At 40.3% G+C, this 21,262-nt stretch overlaps 1 protein-coding gene across 2 annotated transcripts in view; it reads left to right on the top strand.

Moving 5' to 3' along the window:
- Positions 1-21,262, top strand: part of agmo (alkylglycerol monooxygenase) — a 65,180-nt gene that overhangs the window by 17,431 nt on the left and 26,487 nt on the right. Inside the window, exons 4-9 of one of the 2 annotated variants that reach the window (XM_030750374.1) lie at positions 13,851-13,946; positions 17,135-17,145; positions 18,633-18,699; positions 18,928-18,993; positions 20,541-20,620; positions 21,027-21,161. In XM_030750374.1, coding sequence (XP_030606234.1) covers positions 13,851-13,946; positions 17,135-17,145; positions 18,633-18,699; positions 18,928-18,993; positions 20,541-20,620; positions 21,027-21,161 — 455 coding nt within the window. Of the gene's footprint in view, positions 1-12,495; positions 12,600-13,850; positions 13,947-17,134; positions 17,146-18,632; positions 18,700-18,927; positions 18,994-20,540; positions 20,621-21,026; positions 21,162-21,262 lie in introns of both variants that reach the window. The other variant, XM_030750372.1, reaches the window with a different exon arrangement.

Raw genomic sequence — 21,262 nt, 5'->3', positions numbered from 1 at the left:
ATTTTTATTTGGCAGTATGTTTCTGATGTGGGCCCTCCCTGACCTTACATACATGGTCAATCACTGAGCAGCAGCAAGACCAAGACAATGCTGTTGTTGAGCTGGTCAATGAGAGACATGAGATTGTTTGTCTGATGCAGCATCAAAGGAGGAGCTGGGGAGAGGTGTGCAGCTTAAATAACGCCTCCTAATGTGACATTTTCCAAATGCTGAGGTATCAGTTGATGGTATTGGGGAATGAAGTTAAGCTTATCTGCTCAAATTGCAGCTGAGCTTGACTTCTGCCTGAACTTCTGCCTGAACTAATGCATCATCCATTTCCTTGACTCTAAATATAATTCACCTGAAAAACCAAACGTGTTTTTGTGTTTTTTAAGTGTCTGGGACACTGGGACACAGTGTCGTCTGGGCAGGAGCTAGGCTCTGAGTAAGTGATGATTTTTGAGTATGAAGTCCAACTCCCTGTGGTCTGCCAGTCCATAGCCTCGAGCATGGGAGGTCTGAGTGCAGATAAATGCAACGAAAGGCCCAGGTAGCAGCAGAGCTACACTCCTCAGTAGGCTTGACTAAAGTGTGAGAATAATCAAGGGCCAGGCCTTTGTTACACATGCAATTAAATATTACTTCACTTCAGCTGTCTTCTGTCAGGTGTGTGTGTGTGTGTGTGTGTGTGTGTGTGTGTGTGTGTGTGTGTGTGTGTGTGTGTGTGTGTGTGTGTGTGTGTGTGTGTGTGTGTGTGTGTGTGTAGGATAAACTATGACTGTAAATGACAGCAGTTTGCAGCCTAATGATGCTCATTTTGATCCAAAATGAGAAAAATGCAAATAAATTAGATGAAAAACATCAATATGTTTATTTTTCACTGTAGTCATGCAGGGCCTGATTTCATCTATTATGTTACTAATAAATACCAAAAATTCAGTAGATTTTATTTTACAAATTCAGGAAAGCTATATAAGTTGAGCTTGATGTTTCCTCACACATAAAATAATTGCTCCCAGTCTCTTCCTCACAGTGAGGGATGCAGATTATTAATGTATCACTGGTATCGGATCGGCAGATACCTACAGCCAAGGTATCGGATCAGAACCAGAAAAAGCTGGGTCAGGCCATCGCTGGTAGGAACGTAAGTATAAATTGATTTGTATGATACATATAATAAGTATTTGATCCCCTACAACCCAGACAGAATTGTGGCTCCCACAGATCCTCCTGATCTCAACTTAAAGCTCACCTGTCCACAGAATCAGTTTCTTCCATTCCAACCTCTCCACCGCCATGGTCAGGACCAAAGAGTCAGAGGATGTCAGATACAAGATTGTAGGCCTGCACAAGGCTGGAATGGGCTACAAGACCATTAGTAAGAAGCTCAGTGAGAAGGCTGGCTCTCTTCCACAGTGTGCCTAATGTCCTGTCTCCCTCCTCTCACCCTAACCAGTCATGGCAGATGGCTGCCCCTCCCTGAGCCTGGTTCTGCTGGAGGTTTCTTCCTGTTAAAAAGGACTTTTTCCAGCCCACTGTTACCAAGTGCTTGCTCATAGGTGGTTGTTTGATTGCTGGGGCTTCCTCTGTGTTATTTTTGGGTCTTTACCTTGCAATATATAATGCACTTTGAGGCTACTGTTGTTGCCATTTGGCACTATATAAATAAAATTGAATTGAATCGGACTGTTGTTGTGATTATTCAGAAACGGAAGAAATTTAAAATGACCATCAATCATTTGGAGCTTCATGCAAGATCTTGCCTCTTGGGGTTAGGATGATCATGAGAAAGGTGGTGGACCAGCCCAAAACTACATGGGAGGAGTTTGTTAATGATATGAAGGCAGTTGGGACCACAGTCACCTAGAACACCATTGGTGACACACTACTCTGTAATAGATTGAAATCTTTCAGCAAGGCAAGGTCCCCCTGCTCACGAAAACGTGTACAGGTGGACGTTAAGTTTGCCAGTGAACATCTAAACGATTCAGAGAAGTTTGGGGAGAAAGTGCTGTGGTCAAATGATACCAAAATTAAGCTCTTTGGCATCAACTCGCCCCACCGTGTTTAGAGGAGGGGAAATGCTGAGTATGGGCCAAAGAGGTAGAAACATGCTTTGGAGCTGTTTTTCTGCTAAGGCTACAGAACAACATGACCACGTTGAGTGGCCAGTGGATGTACTGTAAACATAGGTTGGATGGGTCGTCGATGGGTTTTCCAACATGACAATGAACCAAAACATACCACCAAGCCAACAAAGAGTGGCTAAAGAAGAAGCAGTAGCTAGCCAGTCTCCAGACCTCAATCTTAGAGAAAATCTGTGGAGGGAGCTGAAGCTTTGAGTTGCCAAGAAAAGGATTTAGAGAGTTTTTGAAAAAAGGAGTGTGCCTGAGATGTGTGCAAACCTGACAACTACAAGAAACGTCTTACGGCTGTGCTTGCCAACAAGGATTGTGCCACCAAGTACTTGTTATGCTATGTTTTGATTGGGGATCAAATACTTATTTCACTCCATGATATGCAAATCAATTTTTAACTTTTATTTAATGTGTTTTTTTTCTGGAGTTTTGGGTGATATTCTGTCTCTCTCCATTAAAACAAAACTACTGTAAAAAATAGAGACTGTTCATTTCTTTTTAAGTGAGCAAATTTACAAATTCAGCAGGGGATCAAATGTGGAATGTGGGAGTGGTGCAGTGGGTAGGCGCTCGCCTTGCAGCCGGAAGGTTGCAGGTTCGAGCCCCTGTCCCTGCACTGCGTTGTGTCCTTGGGCAAGACACTTAAACCACATTGCCTAATGGTAGCGCCGGTCTCTGGCTGCATGACCGCAGATGCTCGTCTCTGGATGAGTGATCTGGAACGATCATTTTGTTGTGTGCCTTGTGCGCACAATGACAATGAGTTGAATCTAACATCTAACAAAATAATTATTTCCCCCACTGTTTATAAGAACAGTTTATATAACAGTATATATGAATTAAAGTAATCCAAAGGCCTCCAGGCCAAAAAAGTATGCAGTTTATGTATTTAACACATTATGTGGTCTCTGGAGCAAGGAACCCTTTAAAGTATTTTTGCTTTGCTAGCACCATACTTCATCCTCTGTAACGTTCTGCTGGTGTGTCCACACGCCCACTCTCGTTCAGCCCTGCAGACAGCAGCAGTTGTTAAGACAAACAGATGTGCTCAGCACTCCTCCACTGTCCCCCGTCCCAAAGGAGAGCTGGCCAACGTGGATGTTATTGTTTAGAGAAACTCTTGCCTCCTGGCTGTGGGGCAGGGTTGAGAGGGTGGGGGGCTTGAAATGTCCCTCGGGCAGCCAGGTCTTCATAAATCTTTACTCTGACGGCAAGTTCCTGGCCCGGTGCAGGTTGCAGGGCCAGCAAAAGAATCTGGGCTCCCACCCCCCTTGGTTTGCTGGTTCTGTCGGTATGGTTTGGTCAGGATGTGGGGGTCTCACTCACGGCAGCAGAACAGAGCAAGTGAAAGGCCTCATGGGAGGTAAAGATAACATCAACAGTGATCTATAGGTCTCTGTGCTCATACTCTGTCTGCTCTGTGTGTGTTGAAAGAGAGGGGAAAAATTGTCCAATAAGAGCAAGAGAAACTGGTCTGATTGAACCTAGACATCACAAAGAGATAATATCCACAGGGCCTGTATGTACAGCTTTAACCAAAGTGTGGAAAAGAAGAGTGTGTTATGATCATTGAGAGGGTCGCTGAGCTCAGCAGAGGCCAGAGTCAGGCTGTCTGCTGCCCTCGTGTGCTCTGCTTGCTACACGGATAGACTTCCCTCTGTCAACAGTTGTGACAGAAGAGGTGATTTCAGCTGCAGACAAAGCTGAGGAAAAGCTTCCATTGACTGGAGGGATGAAGTGTGACTGTGAAAAATTAATATGAGGGTGGATTAGGAAAATTCTGTTTTTGACTAGATATTCTCCCTAGTTAACTTTTTGACTTTTAAAAAGAATACCATTTAGAGCAAATACACTTTGTTTTGTTATGCTTTTAAATGCATTTATTTTTAATCAACATATCAAGAGTTTAGATTCTGGTACTACAAATAGTGATGTTTATGTAATGTGAAATTATGTTTGTTTCTCATATTTTTTCAGGATTACTGTATCACCTCTTCTAGAGGTCTTACTTTAGGACTTTAACAGTAAATTTCAATCAATATTTTGATTTTATTCTCTGGATTATTTAGACTTTTTATGAAACACTTTAAGTGCAAATATGGAACCAAAGGCAGGAGGCATGTGAATGAAATCTCTCTTGAGGCACACTTGTGCCAAAAGTTCAACCATAAGTTAGGAACGGAGGAGGAGACTGTGATTATATTTCACAAAAGGTTGATTATTGAATTTCTGACTAATCTTTAGGGTCCATTTAGTAAAATCCTTCAAAGTCTGCCTTACATATTTGTCTGTTTGGTGAAAGCATGCACATGCAAGACAGTAATTCAAGTTTATTTTTAAACTTAGATATTTTAAACTTAATGTAAATTCTGAGCATAATGTAAATTATGCTCAGAATTTCCCATTGGGTTCAACGGCAGATTTTTATGTTTTATACATTTTCAGTCCTGCCAGCTGTGTACAATGTAAGCAAATACATTTGAACCCGGTAAATTAAAAAAATTACAAAAGCAACTTATCAAATGTTGAAACTGAGAAATGTTATTTATTTAATTAATTATTTATTTTTATGTACGCTGTTTTAATTTGATGCCACCAACACATTGTAACATTGGGACAGGTGCATGCTCACCACTGTGTTTCGTCACCTTTTTTAAACCTTTTTTATTCAGTAAACCTTTGGGAATTGAAGAGATAGTTTCTGTTATTGGGTCTGCAACAGAAAGCAATAAAATGGAGAGCAAACAAATGATGTTTTGAATTTCGGTACACTGAAATAATGGAAGTGGAAATATGATCAATTAAAGCACAATGTTGATATAACAAAATTAAACAGAAAATCAATTTTACTTCTCCTGTCACTTTCTTTGCATAGTTTTTACACCCTGTTTGTGAGAGCTGTAAGTGGGCCTGACCAGGGTTAGGGTGTTTACTTTAGAGTGTGTGACTGAGCTGTGTGGACAGCATGAAGTATGGCAGAGATGGAAGAGAGTTGGCTGACCATTCCACTGAGTCCCAAGTTGCTGTTTGGGTTGGCACCCTATCCAAGAGCCCTCCAATCCAAACACTGGAGAGCTGTTCACAGCCCATTACTCCTGTGATTGACAGGCCAGCCCACCACTCACAGGGCTGCACATGAAGGATGTTGCTTATTAATGCCAAGTGTTTGTCTCTGAGGGTGATGATTTAGGCATCTGATTGATGTAACTGTAAAACCATATTTATAAAGTTTGAGTGGTTAGATCTACTCCTATGGTGATTATTTTTCTTTTATTTAGTCATTTTCTTCTTATAGCAGCATTATTCAAAGTACAGATTGGTACTCATTGGCGCTTGGTGCTGGCCTCTACTAGAGCTAAATTTATGGATCTCAATTGGACTTTGGCTCTTGGTTTATGTGACTCTGGTTACATAAACACAGCTCCTGACATGGTTTAGCTAGATGTAAACAGGCCATGTCAAAGTCTAGCTCAGTCACATTACATGACTGATTATGACTTATAGAGCTTGATTACATGCCATTATTATATATTCAACAAAAAAATTAAATATTACATCACACTGCTGCAAGATCTCTTTTATTGATCCTGTAATACTGAGATAGTTGGTTTTCATTGCACAGGGTTGATTGTTGCATTATGTGTAAAATGTTACAGAATAAACTGTTCAAATGATAAATGATAAGGAAAAACCTGAACACTTAGTGGGATCGGTGGTTCTTTTATACTGTTTGAGTATTTCGCTGCCATGTTTTGGGTCAAGTGATCCACTGTGACCTGAATTGGAACCCCTATAAGAGATTTTGGACCAATATGTCACGTGGTGGTCCATTTGCTTATTGATAGTCATTTTTTTTCCTTTAACCAGACTGTAAGAAAAAGTCCAGATAAGAACTGAATGATGTAATTGATACAACAAACATGTTAAACTGGGGATTTGCTATATTGGTTGGTTTACTGATGGAAAATTCTGTATCGTATGACTGAGAAGTTTTGCATTAATTAAAAGGGTCAGAATTGGAGAGAGAGAGACTGAGTTTTGGTTTTAAATCACATGTCACAAAACTATTGACTTATTACATAGACATGCGGATGGTTTTTACAAATGTCTATAAAAGACTCCCCACCCCTCACATTCCCACCCCCATTATGGGTTGGGTAACAAGGGTAAGTGGGCTTTTTGTTTAAGGTGGGCTGTTGCCTACATAGATAGAAGTATACCCAAGATACAAGGTCTTAATCATGCTCTGCTTAACAATAAAAACTACAACAAACCAGCCAGAACCTGCACCTGAATGGACTGTGTTGTTTATTCCTGCCTAGAAAGGTAATCCAAAAAACAACGATTTGATACCAGCAACAGGCTAAATCAATTCACAACCGTGTGGCCTCACCAATAAACATTTGTCTGTCTCTCAAAAAATTTCACAAAGCATGGCTTCTTACCTAATTTGCCAATATGGGCCCTAGGCCAAGCAACTATAAGCAGGTGTTCATCTCCCTCCTTGCAACTTAGTGCTAACAGACTATCCTGGACGAGCCCCCATTTCATTACAAGTGGCTCTAGCTTGCATCAGAAGATAGCGTCCACACAGGTATATTACGCTTTAACTGGTTTATTTACAAAAAAACAAAAAAAAAGTGATTTATTGGGAAATAACAGAATACAAAACAAACCTATACTGGGAAGAAGCTAAACCAAAACCCGAGGAGGAGCAGGGAGACACACAGCGAGGGAACACTGAAGCAGAAACATAAATGACGCGACAACAGGCAGAGAAAACGCAGGACTTAAATACACAGAAGGGCTGATCAGGGCAAGAGGAAACAGCAGGGAGCAACAGGTGAAGCAAATTAAACTAACAACGGGAAGCAAAACTAAACACAAAGCACAGGGAACACACGACTGTCAAAATAATACAGGAAGTGACTAACCAAGGTGCACGCAGACTACATACGGGGGACTGGCACACAGACACGGGGCAGAGACACAGACTAGTCACAACACTAGGAATAAACTCAACATGAAAACACAGGAGGTCAGGGTTAAGACCTCATGACAAGACCATGGAGCAGGGGAGACAGGGACGTATCAAAACAACTGAAAAATAACAAAACTCAGGGAAGACAGAACTAAACACAAAACGCTGGGCAGACGGCCCAGGACCATGACAAGCAGTTAGTATGTATTCTTAAGGATCCCTGCTCTAGGCCATAATCAGCCCCTGATGCTGGCTGGGCTTCATTTATTTCAACCAAAGGTCATGTGACCTAGAAGGACAAATTGACAGGAGGGTCATCACAGTTGACATTTTTGCCCAATAAAATAATGAGCGATTGCAATTAACATTTGCTTCATCACACACTGGATCAATCTTCATGATTTTGAGACCCTGACTTGAGCAGGTGAAAATTTCAGCTTCTCTAATACTTTCCAAGTTAGGGACTTTCCTGTCATCCTCAGTCATATTTACTGTAATGCTTGTTAGTCTTTAATATGCCAAAATGGAAACCATGCTAAATATAGCTTACCGTTTAAGTGACAAAGCAGGCGGTGTGACAGGCAGAATAGGACTCCATAGGCAAGCGTCAACTTAAAGGGTGTTTATTGTAGGGTCAAAAACAAAAGTACACAATCCTCTTGGGTGCAAGGCAAGGTACGTAATCTGAGACGAGATGAGACACGGACACACAAACACTCCACCATTACAAAGACAACAACACAACAAGGAACTGACAAAAACACTGACAATAAATACACACTAGATAATGAGCCAATGGGAAACAGCTGGGCAGGAAAGACAGGAAACAAAACTAAACCCAAAGCACAAGAAGAAACAAAAAACAAGGCACATGAAACCAACAGAGGACAGAAAGGCTGGGCAACAGTCCATAGACAAAGCAGTCCAGGAACCAACTCTGAGAATACCAGCCAGAGCAGAGCAGGAGGCTGGCTGCGATCTCAGCGGGGGCAACAGAGATGCTCTGCAGGACAGCCACATGGCCAGTGGTGAAGACCCTCAGGTACCCTCGGGTGACATGGGCAATGATGGGGACCCTCGGGCGACATGGGCGGCGACGGGGACCCTTGGGCGACTTGGTGAGAAATAGCGGCTTGGTTCCTGGCGGCTCGGACTGAGCAGGACCCTCTGGTATTTCTGGTGGAATGAGACCCCTCGGCTCCAGACTCTCTGGCGGAGCGGGACACATCTTTTTTTAAGGACTGCAGTGTAAGTGTTATCGTCAGTCTTTTAGCAGGCATAGTGTGGTGCCACTACCATTTTTGAGTCCAAGTCAAGATTTGTGCTCAAATTAGTTTTCCCATTTATGAATACGACAAATGAACTAGACAGGCATCTCAAAACTCTTAACGTATGCATCCAAAACTTCTTTCACCAGTGGTGAAAGCTTAAAGCTGTGCTAGACAACATGTTTTTGATGACACTGGACAAAAAATAATTTCACCCAGATCAGTAACGAGAGGGGAAAAGTCCAGGAAGAAATATAGTGTTGCAATGTGTTCATTAGATGGCCATTCAACCTGGAAGTGTTGGAGCATAAATGTTCAGCACTCAGCACTGTTTTTTAGCACATATGAACCATGTACATGTGGCCATACTTGGGTGGTTGGAGCGGCTTAAAAGAGAGGGGAGCTGCAAGAGAAGTGCTTTTTTTTTTTTACCCCAATTATTGCAAGTTTTGCTTTACCTTTACATTCTTTAGCTTTTCTGACAACTGCTCCTTTTAAATATCTCTTAGTTTGGGTTCGAGAGACATACACCCTTTTTGACTTTTATGACTGGGCTTAAAATCTTTGATAAAGCTTATAGTTGGGGGCAGATCAGGTGACCCTGAACCAGTTGTGCTGCTGTAGGCTCAATCTGCTGAGGGCTTCCAATGGTCCACTGAGCACTCAACTACTACCTTGTTTCACTTGTGTGATTTTATGCCAGTATTGCGTGTCACAATCATAACTTTCTTTGTGTTTTCATGCTCCCTTTTTCAGTAATCTTATTCTCACATCCAAATGCCATGGCAGTTGGTGGCTTCTCCCTGAAACAGGTTCTGCTGAAAGTCTCTTGTTGGAAAAAATATTTCTTCCTCTCCACCAATGCCGAGTGCTTGCACATAGGGGATTGTCTGGATGTTGAAGTTTTTATCCTTATAGTATAAAGTGCCCAAAGGTCACAAATGTTGTGAACTGACAATAAATAAAATTGAAATGAATGAAGAGTCAACATGCAACTGGTTTTAATGCCTGCACTTACATTGATATGGAATGGAGTAAATGGTTGAGCAAGGCTGTGGCATTTTTTTAGGCTTCCCTGAGTTTACTGGAGAGCTGACAACCAATCACAAACATGTATTTTCCTGTGGTGTGGTATGAAGTGTCATAAATGTCTATCAGCTGATTAGCATGCGCTCATCCTTGCTATTCCTGAGAAATCCTGAGTTAAGGCTCATTGGAGACCAGATGGAAGGGCTGTCCTTAGCATTTCTGTGCTCTTGCTGGGAACGTGGGCTCTGTGGCACTGGTTCTCACCATTAACAGGACTTCCCTCCTGAATAGACCCTGCCAAACTATGCAGTGTCCCGCCGAGTCCAGAGATGAGGACATGGGCTTGCAGTGAAGCCTAGCTGTTCCAACTTCCTATCAATGACAACAAACATCAATCTTAGCCGCCCTTAGTCCTGAACCCCGCCAAGCATGACTCCAGTTAGAAGAAAAAAAGTGAAAGCTTCAGGCTGCTGGAATTGAACAAAGACTGGATTATCCTCTGAATATGTCTCTTAGCAGGACAGTTCATCTTTGAATACCCTGTGGTTCAGAACGGAAGAAATGTCATAATTTTTGTGCTTGACTGTTGTAGTTCACTCACTCTCCTCCCCTCTTCCTCTCCTCCCACACTTCTCTCCTCTGCCTCGTCGGCAGATTTGTCAGCGGCACTGAGAGGTCTAATAAAGTTTGAAATAAAATCCAACCCTTTTGCTTCCTTTTCGACTCAATCCAAAATATGCTGTTTAACACTACGTGTGACACTTCCAAAAATATTCCCCATGACATTTATTCTCTCACACCTGCTGAAGTCCAGCAATAACCTTGTTAAATAAGAGAGGTGTGGAGTATTGCTCAGGAGTGGTAGCTTTCACTCAGGGTTTCTGAAACTCTTGAGGAATTCCACCTCTAGTAGTAGTAGTAGTAGTAGTAGTAGTAGTAGTAGTGCTCCTCTACTCTCACAGCGCTCACCTTCAGTTTTCAGCAGTGTTTGTTCAGGTGCAGCGGGCCCTCGACCCATTATTGTTTTACGACTGTCTGCCTCGATACAATTCACAAGTTTGTGAAGCGGAGAGAAAGGAAGAGTTAAAGATGTAATTTTTAAATGATTATCTTTAAATAGAAGGCAGTAATTATTGCACAGTGGGCAGATCCGTTATGGCGGGGATATACAGTTACAGTTGTGAACTCCGTGTGGTCTGATCTTTGAGTAAAATTCATAGTCGGGGCAGAATTTGCTTAACCTAATTACACACATACAGTTGTACATTTTGTGTCACAGAGTAATTTAATACAATAATTTGGTAACTCATTGAACTTCCTCCATCACACATTTCCTGTAGCTGCTTGTGAGACTTAAAAGTTATTAGGAGATAATTTTATGTCATTCTGTCAGAATTTCTACAAGTCTCGATTGAACTTCTCTTTTCAGGTCATGTCTCAGCACCTCAGCTGTCTGTTTGTCTGGTGATACAATTTTGAATTAATGGCTCCTTCAGTAGGTCTGGGTTTGAATCCACCTTGGCTGTGGCCTTTCTGTGTGGAGTTTGCATGTCCGTGTGGGTTTTCTCCGGGTACTCCCACAGTCCAAAGATATGCAGTTAGTGGGGTTAGGTTAATTGGTGATTCTAAATTGCCCATAGGTGTGAATGTGCATGTGAATGGTTGTCTGTCTCTCTGTTTTAGTCTTGCGACAGGCTGGCGACCTATACAGGGTGCACCCTGCCTTTCACCCTATGACAGCTGGGATAAGCTCCAGCCAATCAATAAATAACAATAAATAACTTTGTCAGTAATCAGACCAATTACCCCTTTATGTATTGGTAGGTAATGTTGCAATCTGTTTTTCAGTATTCTTAAATTAATTTGGAGAAGTTATTAACACAGAAGTTCTCATACTTTTTCCAGCCTGGATTGTGATTGATTTCTGCGTCTTCAACAGAGGCATGAAAAGAACAGCCCGTGAGGGGCGGTCGTGAAGTGGCTGACACTGTTGCCTGACAGCAAGGTTCCTGGTTTGAATATCCTATTCTGTGTGAAGTTTGCATTCCTGCCACACTCTAGAGGCATGCTTACATTAATTGCTACTCTAATTTGGCCATATATGTCACCCAGAACAGGCTTAACCTCCCCTTCAGCGATACGGTAGTCACAAAAGTGCATGGATGTGTCTTTGTGTCTCTTACATGAACATCAACCACATTTGAGTGATCAGTATAGAAGTCCTGGTAATTCCAGAGTTGGCAAACCCAGATGGAAAACAAATGAGATGAATGTTTAAAAATCAATATAAAGTGTCATCATTGCGCTAAGAATAATCTCGTGTGTGTGTGTGTGCGCAATGTCAGACATGATTCTAAGCTTGACATTTTCTCTTCAACCACGCCAACATGACCACATTCACACATCCCAATGCCTAATTTAACTCGAATGTAATCGTTTGACAAATCGCATTACACATCAAGGCTGCCATATGAAACTTAAACCCCATTTAATAGCTGGGGCTTTTATTATAAGGAATACATTACTATACATAGTCCCCATATAGGGCCGTGTGGTTCTGGAGTATTTGAAGGTTACCGTTCTCCTTGTACAGCAGCAGAAGCCAAAGTGGCCAGGAGGTGCCAAAAAGCACAGACCAGACGGGGTGGTCCGGAAACGGCCTGGAGATCCAGTGAAACTTAACAAGCATGTTCCCTTTGGATGTTAAAATGAAGTGTAACACAGATATTAATGTAGCAAGTATCACAACACAGCAGAGGAATGTAAACTGGAGCACTGGGACATCAAACTGGACGCTAACCAGCTGCAGCCAAATACCCCCGTAGTCATAATAGCCTACCCCCCCACCCCCACCCATGGCCAGCTAGGCTCAGGCCTCAGGTTTTCATCACAGCTGGCCAGGTTATGATGACTCCTTCTGGGGATGAAAGTGCATAGTTGCTTATTTGGAGAAGGAGCAGGGTTTGATTGATTGGGATAAATTATTTGTTGTACTGAGAGGCTTTGAGGCTTGTGCATGAATCATATGTAGGAGGGTGCATGGTTGCCGTTCAATTTTTAACAGTCGTGTATTTTTGTGTGATTGTTTGTTCTTCAGAGGTTGCTGTCCTTTGGGCTGCTCACCAGGTCCATCACAGTTCAGAGTACTACAACCTTACCACTGCCCTTAGACAATCTGTCAGCCAGCAGTTTACCTCATGGGTAAGGTAATATTCAGCCTTTAAAGGATATGTCCTATTAAAATGACACTGTTTTAAACACAGATATATGTTTATTTGTCAGACTACATGAATGCATGTGTAGATAGGTAATAGTAATAGTTGTAATTTGAAAAGTGAGCCACAGCTAACAAGCTAGCTACCCCCAAAGAGTCCCTTATTCCACAGTCAGAAAATCTCTGAGTCCACTGTAGTGGATTGCAGCTTTTAGTCCTTGTTGTGCTCTAGAAATTTGCTCTGAGCTGGAGAGTCACTCTAACAGAACCTGTGCCAGATACAAACCTGAAGAGCTTACCAAGGCTGCAAAGTAGAACTGGGACTACCAGCTGTCACTAGAAGTAGTTTTAGGTTGGTGGGATGAGTTCAATGAAGAGACAGCTGATTTTATTGTGACAAGTAGATACAGTGATATTAATTTCTTTAAGGAAGGGATCAGCTGAAGGCTGATCCCTGCTAACTCCACAAATACAAATACGGTCTAAATTTGTGGTAAACCCTGAATAATGACTTAGTGAAACCCACTAACAAGTATTGTTTGCATATCCAAGGCTTGAGGCATTTTAGCTCTCTGCGCCATAGAGCTGCCTTGTTGTTCAAAAACTATTAAAAACAAATCAGTGAGTCACGCTTTTGTACTAGGTGACATGTTTCTTCATTACCATGATCACACACACTAGTTTATTTTGACACAATCACTCAAGCATCATCCTACTGCTGTAAATAGTTTCGACCACCAACTCTGCTGGAAATAAGTCTCCACCAAATACACCGTTAACCTCTGTCTGAGTAACGTTTGTTAAAAGCCACAGAAGTCATCTGTTTTACTGTAGCTTTTTCTAACTAAGAATTTATACTGTATTTGTAACCTATTGTTAAAAACATAACAATGGATGGAACAGAAATACCAATTTAAAAAACAGTGTTTCATATGTTTGAAAGGTTCAAGTCTCAAATCTCTGACTGCACAAAGGGTTTTAAAAAGAACTGATTTGGAATGTCAAAATATAGATTTACATAGATTTACAGGAGATTGTTACCTGGGGAGCTGTGGCTGGTAAGTAACACAATATTTCAATAAGAAAAAAATAAACCCTACAATAAAAGCATTACTGGGCACCTTTTAATAAAAAACAGGCTTACGGGTCAACCTTATTAGGACCCTGTGAAGTTGTACTATGGAGATGTTGCAGGAGAATTCTTAAACAACTATTATGTTCGTTCTTTCTTTCTTCAGATTTTCTATTTGCCGATGGCTCTGGCTGTACCTCCATCCATATTTGCTGTTCACATACAATTAAACCTGCTCTACCAATTCTGGATCCACACCGAGGTAAATACTAAACACGTGGATTAAATAATCAGCAGTGTATGTCTTTTTTTTTCCTGTGGAAAAATGCTGAAACAAGGTCCTAATTTTAATCCTAACAGAGTAGTTGTCCATATCCTTTCTTACTTTTTAACTAGATGTGTGTATTCATGAAAGATTTGGTGTCAGTTCATTATAAAGAGGATAATTTTACTGTTTAAAAGTTTGCAGTGACATACATTTTCCTATAATAGCAGCTATCATTATCTTAATGAGACACCTATCATGTTTTAATTTTTTTTTTATTAAACTGCATGCACATTATTAGTGACCATAGATGTATTGCGTATACATGCTTCCTTTAGGCAGTATTAATAGAAAGCATTGCATCAATTTTTATTGTTATGCAGATGATACTCAGCTTTATCTATCCATGAAGCCAGATGACAAACATCAATTAGTTAAACTGCAGGAAAGTCTTAAAGACATTAAGGCCTGGATGACCTCTAATTTCCTGCTTCTAAATTCAGATAAAACTGAAATTCTTGTACTCGGCCCCACAAATCTTAGAAACATGGTGTCAAACCAGATATTTACTCTGCATTACTTTGACCTCCAGTAACACTGTGAGTAATCTTGGAGTCATTTTTGACCAGGATATGTCCTTCAGTGCACACAATAAACAAATATGTAGGACTGCTTGTTTTTGCATTTGCGCAGTATTTCTAAAATTAGAAACATCCTTTCTCAGACTGATGCTGAAAAGCTAATTCATGCATTTATTACTTCTAGGCTGGACTATTGTAATTCATTATTATCAGGCTGTCCTAAAAGCTCCCTGAAAAGCCTTCAGCTGATCCAAAATGCTGCAGCTAGAGTACTGACAGGGACTAGAAAGAGAGAGCAGATTTCTCCCATATTGGCTTCTCTTCATTGGCTCCCTGTTAAATCTAGAATAGAATTTAAAATACTTCTCCTCACCTACAAGGTCTTGAATAATCAGGCACCATCTTATCTCAAAGACCTCATAGTACCATATCACCCCAATAGAGCACTTCACTCTCAGACTGCTGGCTTACTTGTGGTTCCTAGGATACTTAAGAGTAGAATGGGAGGCAGAGCCTTCAGCTTTCAGGCCCCTCTTCTGTGGAACCAGCTTCCAGCTTGGATTCAGGAGACAGACACCCTCTCTATTTTTAAGATTAGGCTTAAAACTTTCCTTTATGATCAAGCTTATAGTTAGGGGTGGTTCAGGGTCACCTGATCCAGCCCTAACTATAAGCTTGATCATAGCCCTAACTATTTTTGGGGGTGGGGGTCCTCTGATTGTTGGGGTTTTCCTCTGTACCGTTGTATGGTCTTTTTTGATGCTGTATAAATAAAATTGAATTGAACCAACTTGAAACACCTTCAGGCATGTTGGGCAGTTGTTTTGAAGCATTATCTAAATTTTATTTTCAGCAGTTACCTGGACATAGAAATTACATGTTTAGAATTACCACTCACCTTGCTGCTGAGGAATTCTTCCACAGATTTCAATTCCTTATACTTTGATTAATTTTATTGCTGTATTTGTTTTTTCATTCATTTTCTGACAACATGTCTGGGGCAACACTTTGACTATTATTCAGTGACATAAACATGGCCGAAACTTGATTGTTTAGTCAACAAGGTATTAATTCTACTTGTATAATACAATTATCAAATATTTTCAGTCACTATGTAGCACTACGCAGTTATATTACTTGAATTAATGTGTTCATTGTTTACAGACTTTTTGTTTTTATTAAGTCTTTAAAGTTGTCTGTCTCTCTGGGCCAATGATGATCTGTCTGTTAAGTGACTCTTTTGTAGACTGCATTGCAATGAAACCTGTATTCAATAAAAAAAATAATGAGATTTTATGAAATATTCCAAACAGAAGCATGACCATTCTGTCTGCCTTTAAAGTGACTGAGACTATCACTTTTACAATCCCCACGATCGTTAGAGGGAATGAATGGATTTGGAACGCCCTCCATCTTTTAGTGCACTATTAGTGAGAACAGTCATAATAGTCACAATTTTCTGAGGGATGTAATTTATGCCTTCTTTATAGGCCTTTTTTTTTTGATGTCAAGTAATTTACTGGCTCACTATTCACTGCAGCTTCAGAGCTGGAGCGAAGTGGTGGAGACCCCTTTCATTCAAGATAAAACTCTCACGCTCGGCTGCCAGACACGGCCATTACTTGGAAATAATGAATCACTAAGAAATTCTGTCCAACCGTGCACATTTCTGCCTGTCATATTGATGTGATCCATCAAAATATCCGAGTTACAACCAAAAGAGAAACATGAACTGTCTGAAATGCTCTGTGTGACCTAATCTATAATGACTCACTGATGAATCAGTTTGGTACCTTCCAACAAAAAATGAATAATTTGCACAAAATGTATTCATGATGCATTGAACCTTAAGGGTGTCAGAGTAGACCACATGTGGATAGTGGCTGTGTGGGTGTGTGCAAATGACTTTAACCATTTTCAGCAGTGTTCTGCTCTCTCCACCAAGTCTCTTTCCCACCACTGTAGTTGTGCTAACAGCACCATAATGTAAACGGTGTTCTTTATTGAAGAAATTAACTCTCTTTAGCTTGTTAATGAGGGCAACAAATGGCAATTGTGGGTGTTATGAATTCTTGAAAGTGATCTTAAGGGCTAGAGTAAGACGTCAACCAGTAAATTACTAAAATATTTTGCTTTTTTGGCACTAATTTAGATATAAAGATTATCCAAATTATTTTCATTGTGCATCCATGCATAAAATATTTTTAAGGCATCCAGATTTTCACCAAAAATGATCGTGATCATTGACAGTTTACTCTTTGGTAGCCATATGACTATTTTACTGCCCCATCAAACCAGTTATATCAGATGCCAACGGTTAATCAAATGCCACTTCAGTCCAAACAGGATTATTTCATATACAGCAATATATATTTGGTGCTATATGTCTCTGTTTTGGGAGCTATCTGCCCCTTGATATGCACACACAGGCGTTAATAAACAGCAGACATGACACTGACATACGTCTGAAGTGGCATCAAATGGAAGAGCTGGGATGTACATGTAAGTGGGTTTGCACAGCAGCTTGTACAGTTGGCACCAACTGCATACTTTAAACTGTTTTCTTTCTTGTGCTTTCTTGTTCAATACCCCAAAACACCACAGAGTTCATCATGGTAAGATAACTTTAATTTTATCTACCCTTATGGTGTTTATAGAAAACATTTTAATAAGGACTGAACAATGGATTATTGCACACGTCAGAGTCGTATTGTGGATCAGAGTTATTTCCATATTTACCATATTGCGAAGCCTTAAACTCAGTGTTTTTTGACTGTAAGAGAGCCAATGAGGGCCAATGAATCACACAGTAAGGCATACCCTAGTTTCTTTCCTTTTGACTCTACTAGCATTACCATAATTTACATCATGTTGTGTTAATAGAGCCAATTGTCAGATTTGTGTCTTATTGAAAACATCAGAAAAAAACAGGTTGTCCCAAGGAGTGATAGACTTCCACACAACTCCTTTTGCTACAAGAGGAATCACCCCCTGCTGGCCATTAGAAAGAATACAGGTTTACGGCACTTTGCATTCACGTCACTTTTCAGACCCAGTAGCTGCGATCAGTTCTATCTATAAAATCTGAAATGATAATTTTTATTTAATTAATTTATTGCTGAAACTATTTTAGAGGTGTTTATTCAGGTGTATGGTTATTTTTGAACAATATAGTCTGTAGAGCTGTTACATTGCTAACAGGCATCTGCTATTTTATCATCCCATTTAAGGGTTGGTTAGATAAACTCTCCTCTAATATAGTTCAGAATAACATCATCACATGTTTATCTGAATAATTATTACCTGTTAAATTGACTGAAATAACATTTCACAACTGAGGCACTGGTATGTTTTCCCCATCAAACCAGTTATATCAGATGCCAACGGTTAATCAAATGCCACTTCAGTCCAAACAGGATTATTTCATATACAGTAATATATATTTGGTGCTATGTCTCTGTTTTGGGAGCTATCTGCCCCTTGATATGCACACACAGGCGTTAATAAACAGCAGACATGACACTGACATACGTCTGAAGTGGCATCAAATGGAAGAGCTGGGATGTAAGTGGGTTTGCACAGCAGCTTGTACAGTTGGCACCAACTGCATACTTTAAACTGTTTTCTTTCTTGTGCGTATGACAGTAAAGCTTAAAACTAAGGCATGCCGGCTGAAAGAGCTTAGATATCAGCTGATGTTGGCCTGCACTGACGACATCTGATCTGCTAAGATTGCTGGCTGAGCTTGGTTTTGTGGTTTGCCAGTTGTTCCAAAAAATTTGTTGTGAAGTACAGTCATTAATCTGGTGTCGGGACAAACAGGGAGTTGTGCTACTGGTAACAACGAGAAGAAAATATGGCATTCTGGTTTCTCTGAGAGATGGAGAATCATAACAAGTTAGGGTTAGGGTTATTGCCTTAAATTTTTTTTATGTCTTATGTACTGGTGGATAAACAAGAAAAAACATCTTTGCATATTAATCGCCATTTACACATTTCAACAGTTACACCAAATAAAGAAGCTTCATTTGTGTATTTTAATTTGTATATGGTTAATGTAAGCAGTTATTACTTTAAAGTTAATTTTCTGTCTTTCTTTCAGCTGATCAGAGACCTTGGACCTCTCGAGTGGATCTTCAATACCCCAAAACACCACAGAGTTCATCATGGTAAGATAACTTTAATTTTATCTACCCTTATGGTGTTTATAGAAAACATTTTAATAAGGACTGAACGATGGATTATTGCACACGTCAGAGTCGTATTGTGGATCAGAGTTATTTCCAAAGAGTTTTATATACAATCTAATGTAGGAAAAAATATCACTGAGATAATAGAAATTGGTTTTGAAGATGTAAATAATTTCTGCAGTAACCTCACGAATGCAAACTCAACAGGGAGGAACCTTTATTGCATTGACAAGAACTATGGTGGAATTCTGATCATTTGGGACAGATTATTTGGTAAGAAAAAGTCCTTTAAAATAATCTTCTGACTGTTTTTTCCTTCTTGATTCCTAATTTTCTTTTGGATACCTTCTTTATGACTGTGACTTTTAGTCTGTGATTGCATTGGTGGATGTGACAGTTGGATCAGTACTGAGTTGCATCAACTGTATCACTATTCAGTACAGTAGGATCAGTTCACACCACACAGACATGAAATGATGTAGTAACCTTTTTCTGTCTATCTTTGATAGGCTTAAATACTTTAGTTGAAGGCAACTGGACTTTTTTGGTTCATGAAGACATTTCACCTCTCACCTGAGGGTCTTCTTCAGTTCTAAAAACTGATGGAAAGTCCCCTAATGGGGTTGTTCCCTGGGAGGTGGTCTTGAGAATGGGTGACCCACCCTGTCATCATGTGAGTACTTAAGGGCCACATGAGCCAGGATGTGATTCAAGGCATGGGTCATTATGGTGCCAAGGTGTGGATTCGCTGCGAGACATTGCCATGTCCTCCCAAGACAGAAGTTCTTAAGGTCTTATGGGTCAAGGTGTGAGTGGGGGTTGAAATACCTGGAAAAGGATGTCATGACTGTGTTGTGGTGATACTCGGTGTCATGTACTTCTGTCTGGTAATAACAGTGGACAAGTGTGTGTCTTCTCGGTCTAAAATGTGAACATTTAGCATCCTCAAGGGAATGTCTCTTCTTCTAAGGGTGATAACCCTCGAGGGGTTTAATACCTAGGACTCCCCTTTAGTTTTTAGAACTGAAGAAACCTCTCAGGTGAGGGGTGAAATGTCTTAATGAACCTAAAAAAGCCCAGTGACCTTCAGCGCAAATGCTTGAGAATACCATGACCTGAATGACTGAGAATGTACAGACGTGTGTGTGATGCTTGGCCTTGAAAAATTCAGGTATCACCCATTACTACAGTGGTGACAAGAAGGAAGTAAACTGTAACAGTGTGAACTCATATGTCTGTGTACGTTATCTGTTTAAATCTTGAGCTTCTAAAAGAAACCCACTATTCTTTGTGTAGTTGCTGATGGTTCTAAGAGGTTGAATAGGTTTTGAATTTCAGCTACGGTGCTGTCTTCATAGTATTTGTTCCAGTAAAAGTTAGTCAAATGTATATGCAAAGGTCATCTGACCCACAGCAATATTTCCCTGTGCAGCATTTTCATTTTTACATTTTCGCGAGGCTGAAGTCATCATTGTTTCATGTTAGTTACAAACCCTCTGAGAATTTTAGCTTCTTTTACTTCATTTCATTTTATTTTCCAGTTTTATTGTGTTGGTTCGATCAACTGAGCATCAGAAAGCTGGTGAACTTTGTAGAGCATTTAGCAGATGGTTGGAGAGACAAATAGCTTAAAGATGAAAAAAATATTTGAAATAAATATTTGGTCACCAGAAAGATAAACATGGAATTAATCACAAGTTTTCTTAGTGTAAACATGTTGAACTGTTTAATGGTTGTCAGTGTCGACCTTGCTGTATTCTTCCAAGTTTTGAGATTCATATTATTTTTGTTTTGCACATAACTGTCGATATCCTCCTCAGGTACCTTTGCTCTAGAAACAGAAAAAGTGGTGTACGGCCTGGTTTTCCCTATCAAAAGATTTGAAATCCTCTATGTGCAGGTTAGTCTTATCTTTCATCGATGATGTGGCTACCACAAGTTGGCCATTGGTCAAGCAGCTCACCTCCATCTGGGTATAAACACCTTCAGCAGATGAGGTGTGAGCTCATGTTTCCCTCGCTGGCCGAGTGGCCATTTTGTAACCATAACATTATTACTCTACTCTAAACAAACTGCCCAGCTGAGGTGAAAGAGGCCAATAAAATGTAATGCCAGGTGGATGTTATGATTATTTTTGCTGCCATCACTATTGGCAGAGCGCTGCATGAGCAATGCCCTGCCCAATGAAAACAGAAACATTCATTCTAGGATTATTGCACTTATTCCTTTGTTAGCATTCATCAGGTAAATGTAGTGTTTCAGTGTATGTTGGTATCTAATTTGTGTTGAATTTTTTTTTCTTTTAGTTGCACTACTACTTGTATTTATGGGAAAAATCCCAGGCCTACAAAACTATCAGCAACAAATTGTTAACGTTCCTCAATGGTCCAAGTTGGAAGCCTGGAAAACGTCGGTTGGGCGACCACGTCGACAATCCAAAGGTTTGTATCACTTCTAAGGACAAAGTGCCCTCATGCTTCATTACCCGTCATTTTGACACACACAAAACACAGGCCTAAATGACTCAGAGCATTCCTTATTG

Source organism: Archocentrus centrarchus, chromosome 16 (assembly GCF_007364275.1).
Source record: "Archocentrus centrarchus isolate MPI-CPG fArcCen1 chromosome 16, fArcCen1, whole genome shotgun sequence".
In the NCBI taxonomy this organism is placed as follows: Eukaryota; Metazoa; Chordata; class Actinopteri; order Cichliformes; family Cichlidae; genus Archocentrus; species Archocentrus centrarchus.
This window is presented reverse-complemented; position numbering and strand designations above follow the sequence as displayed.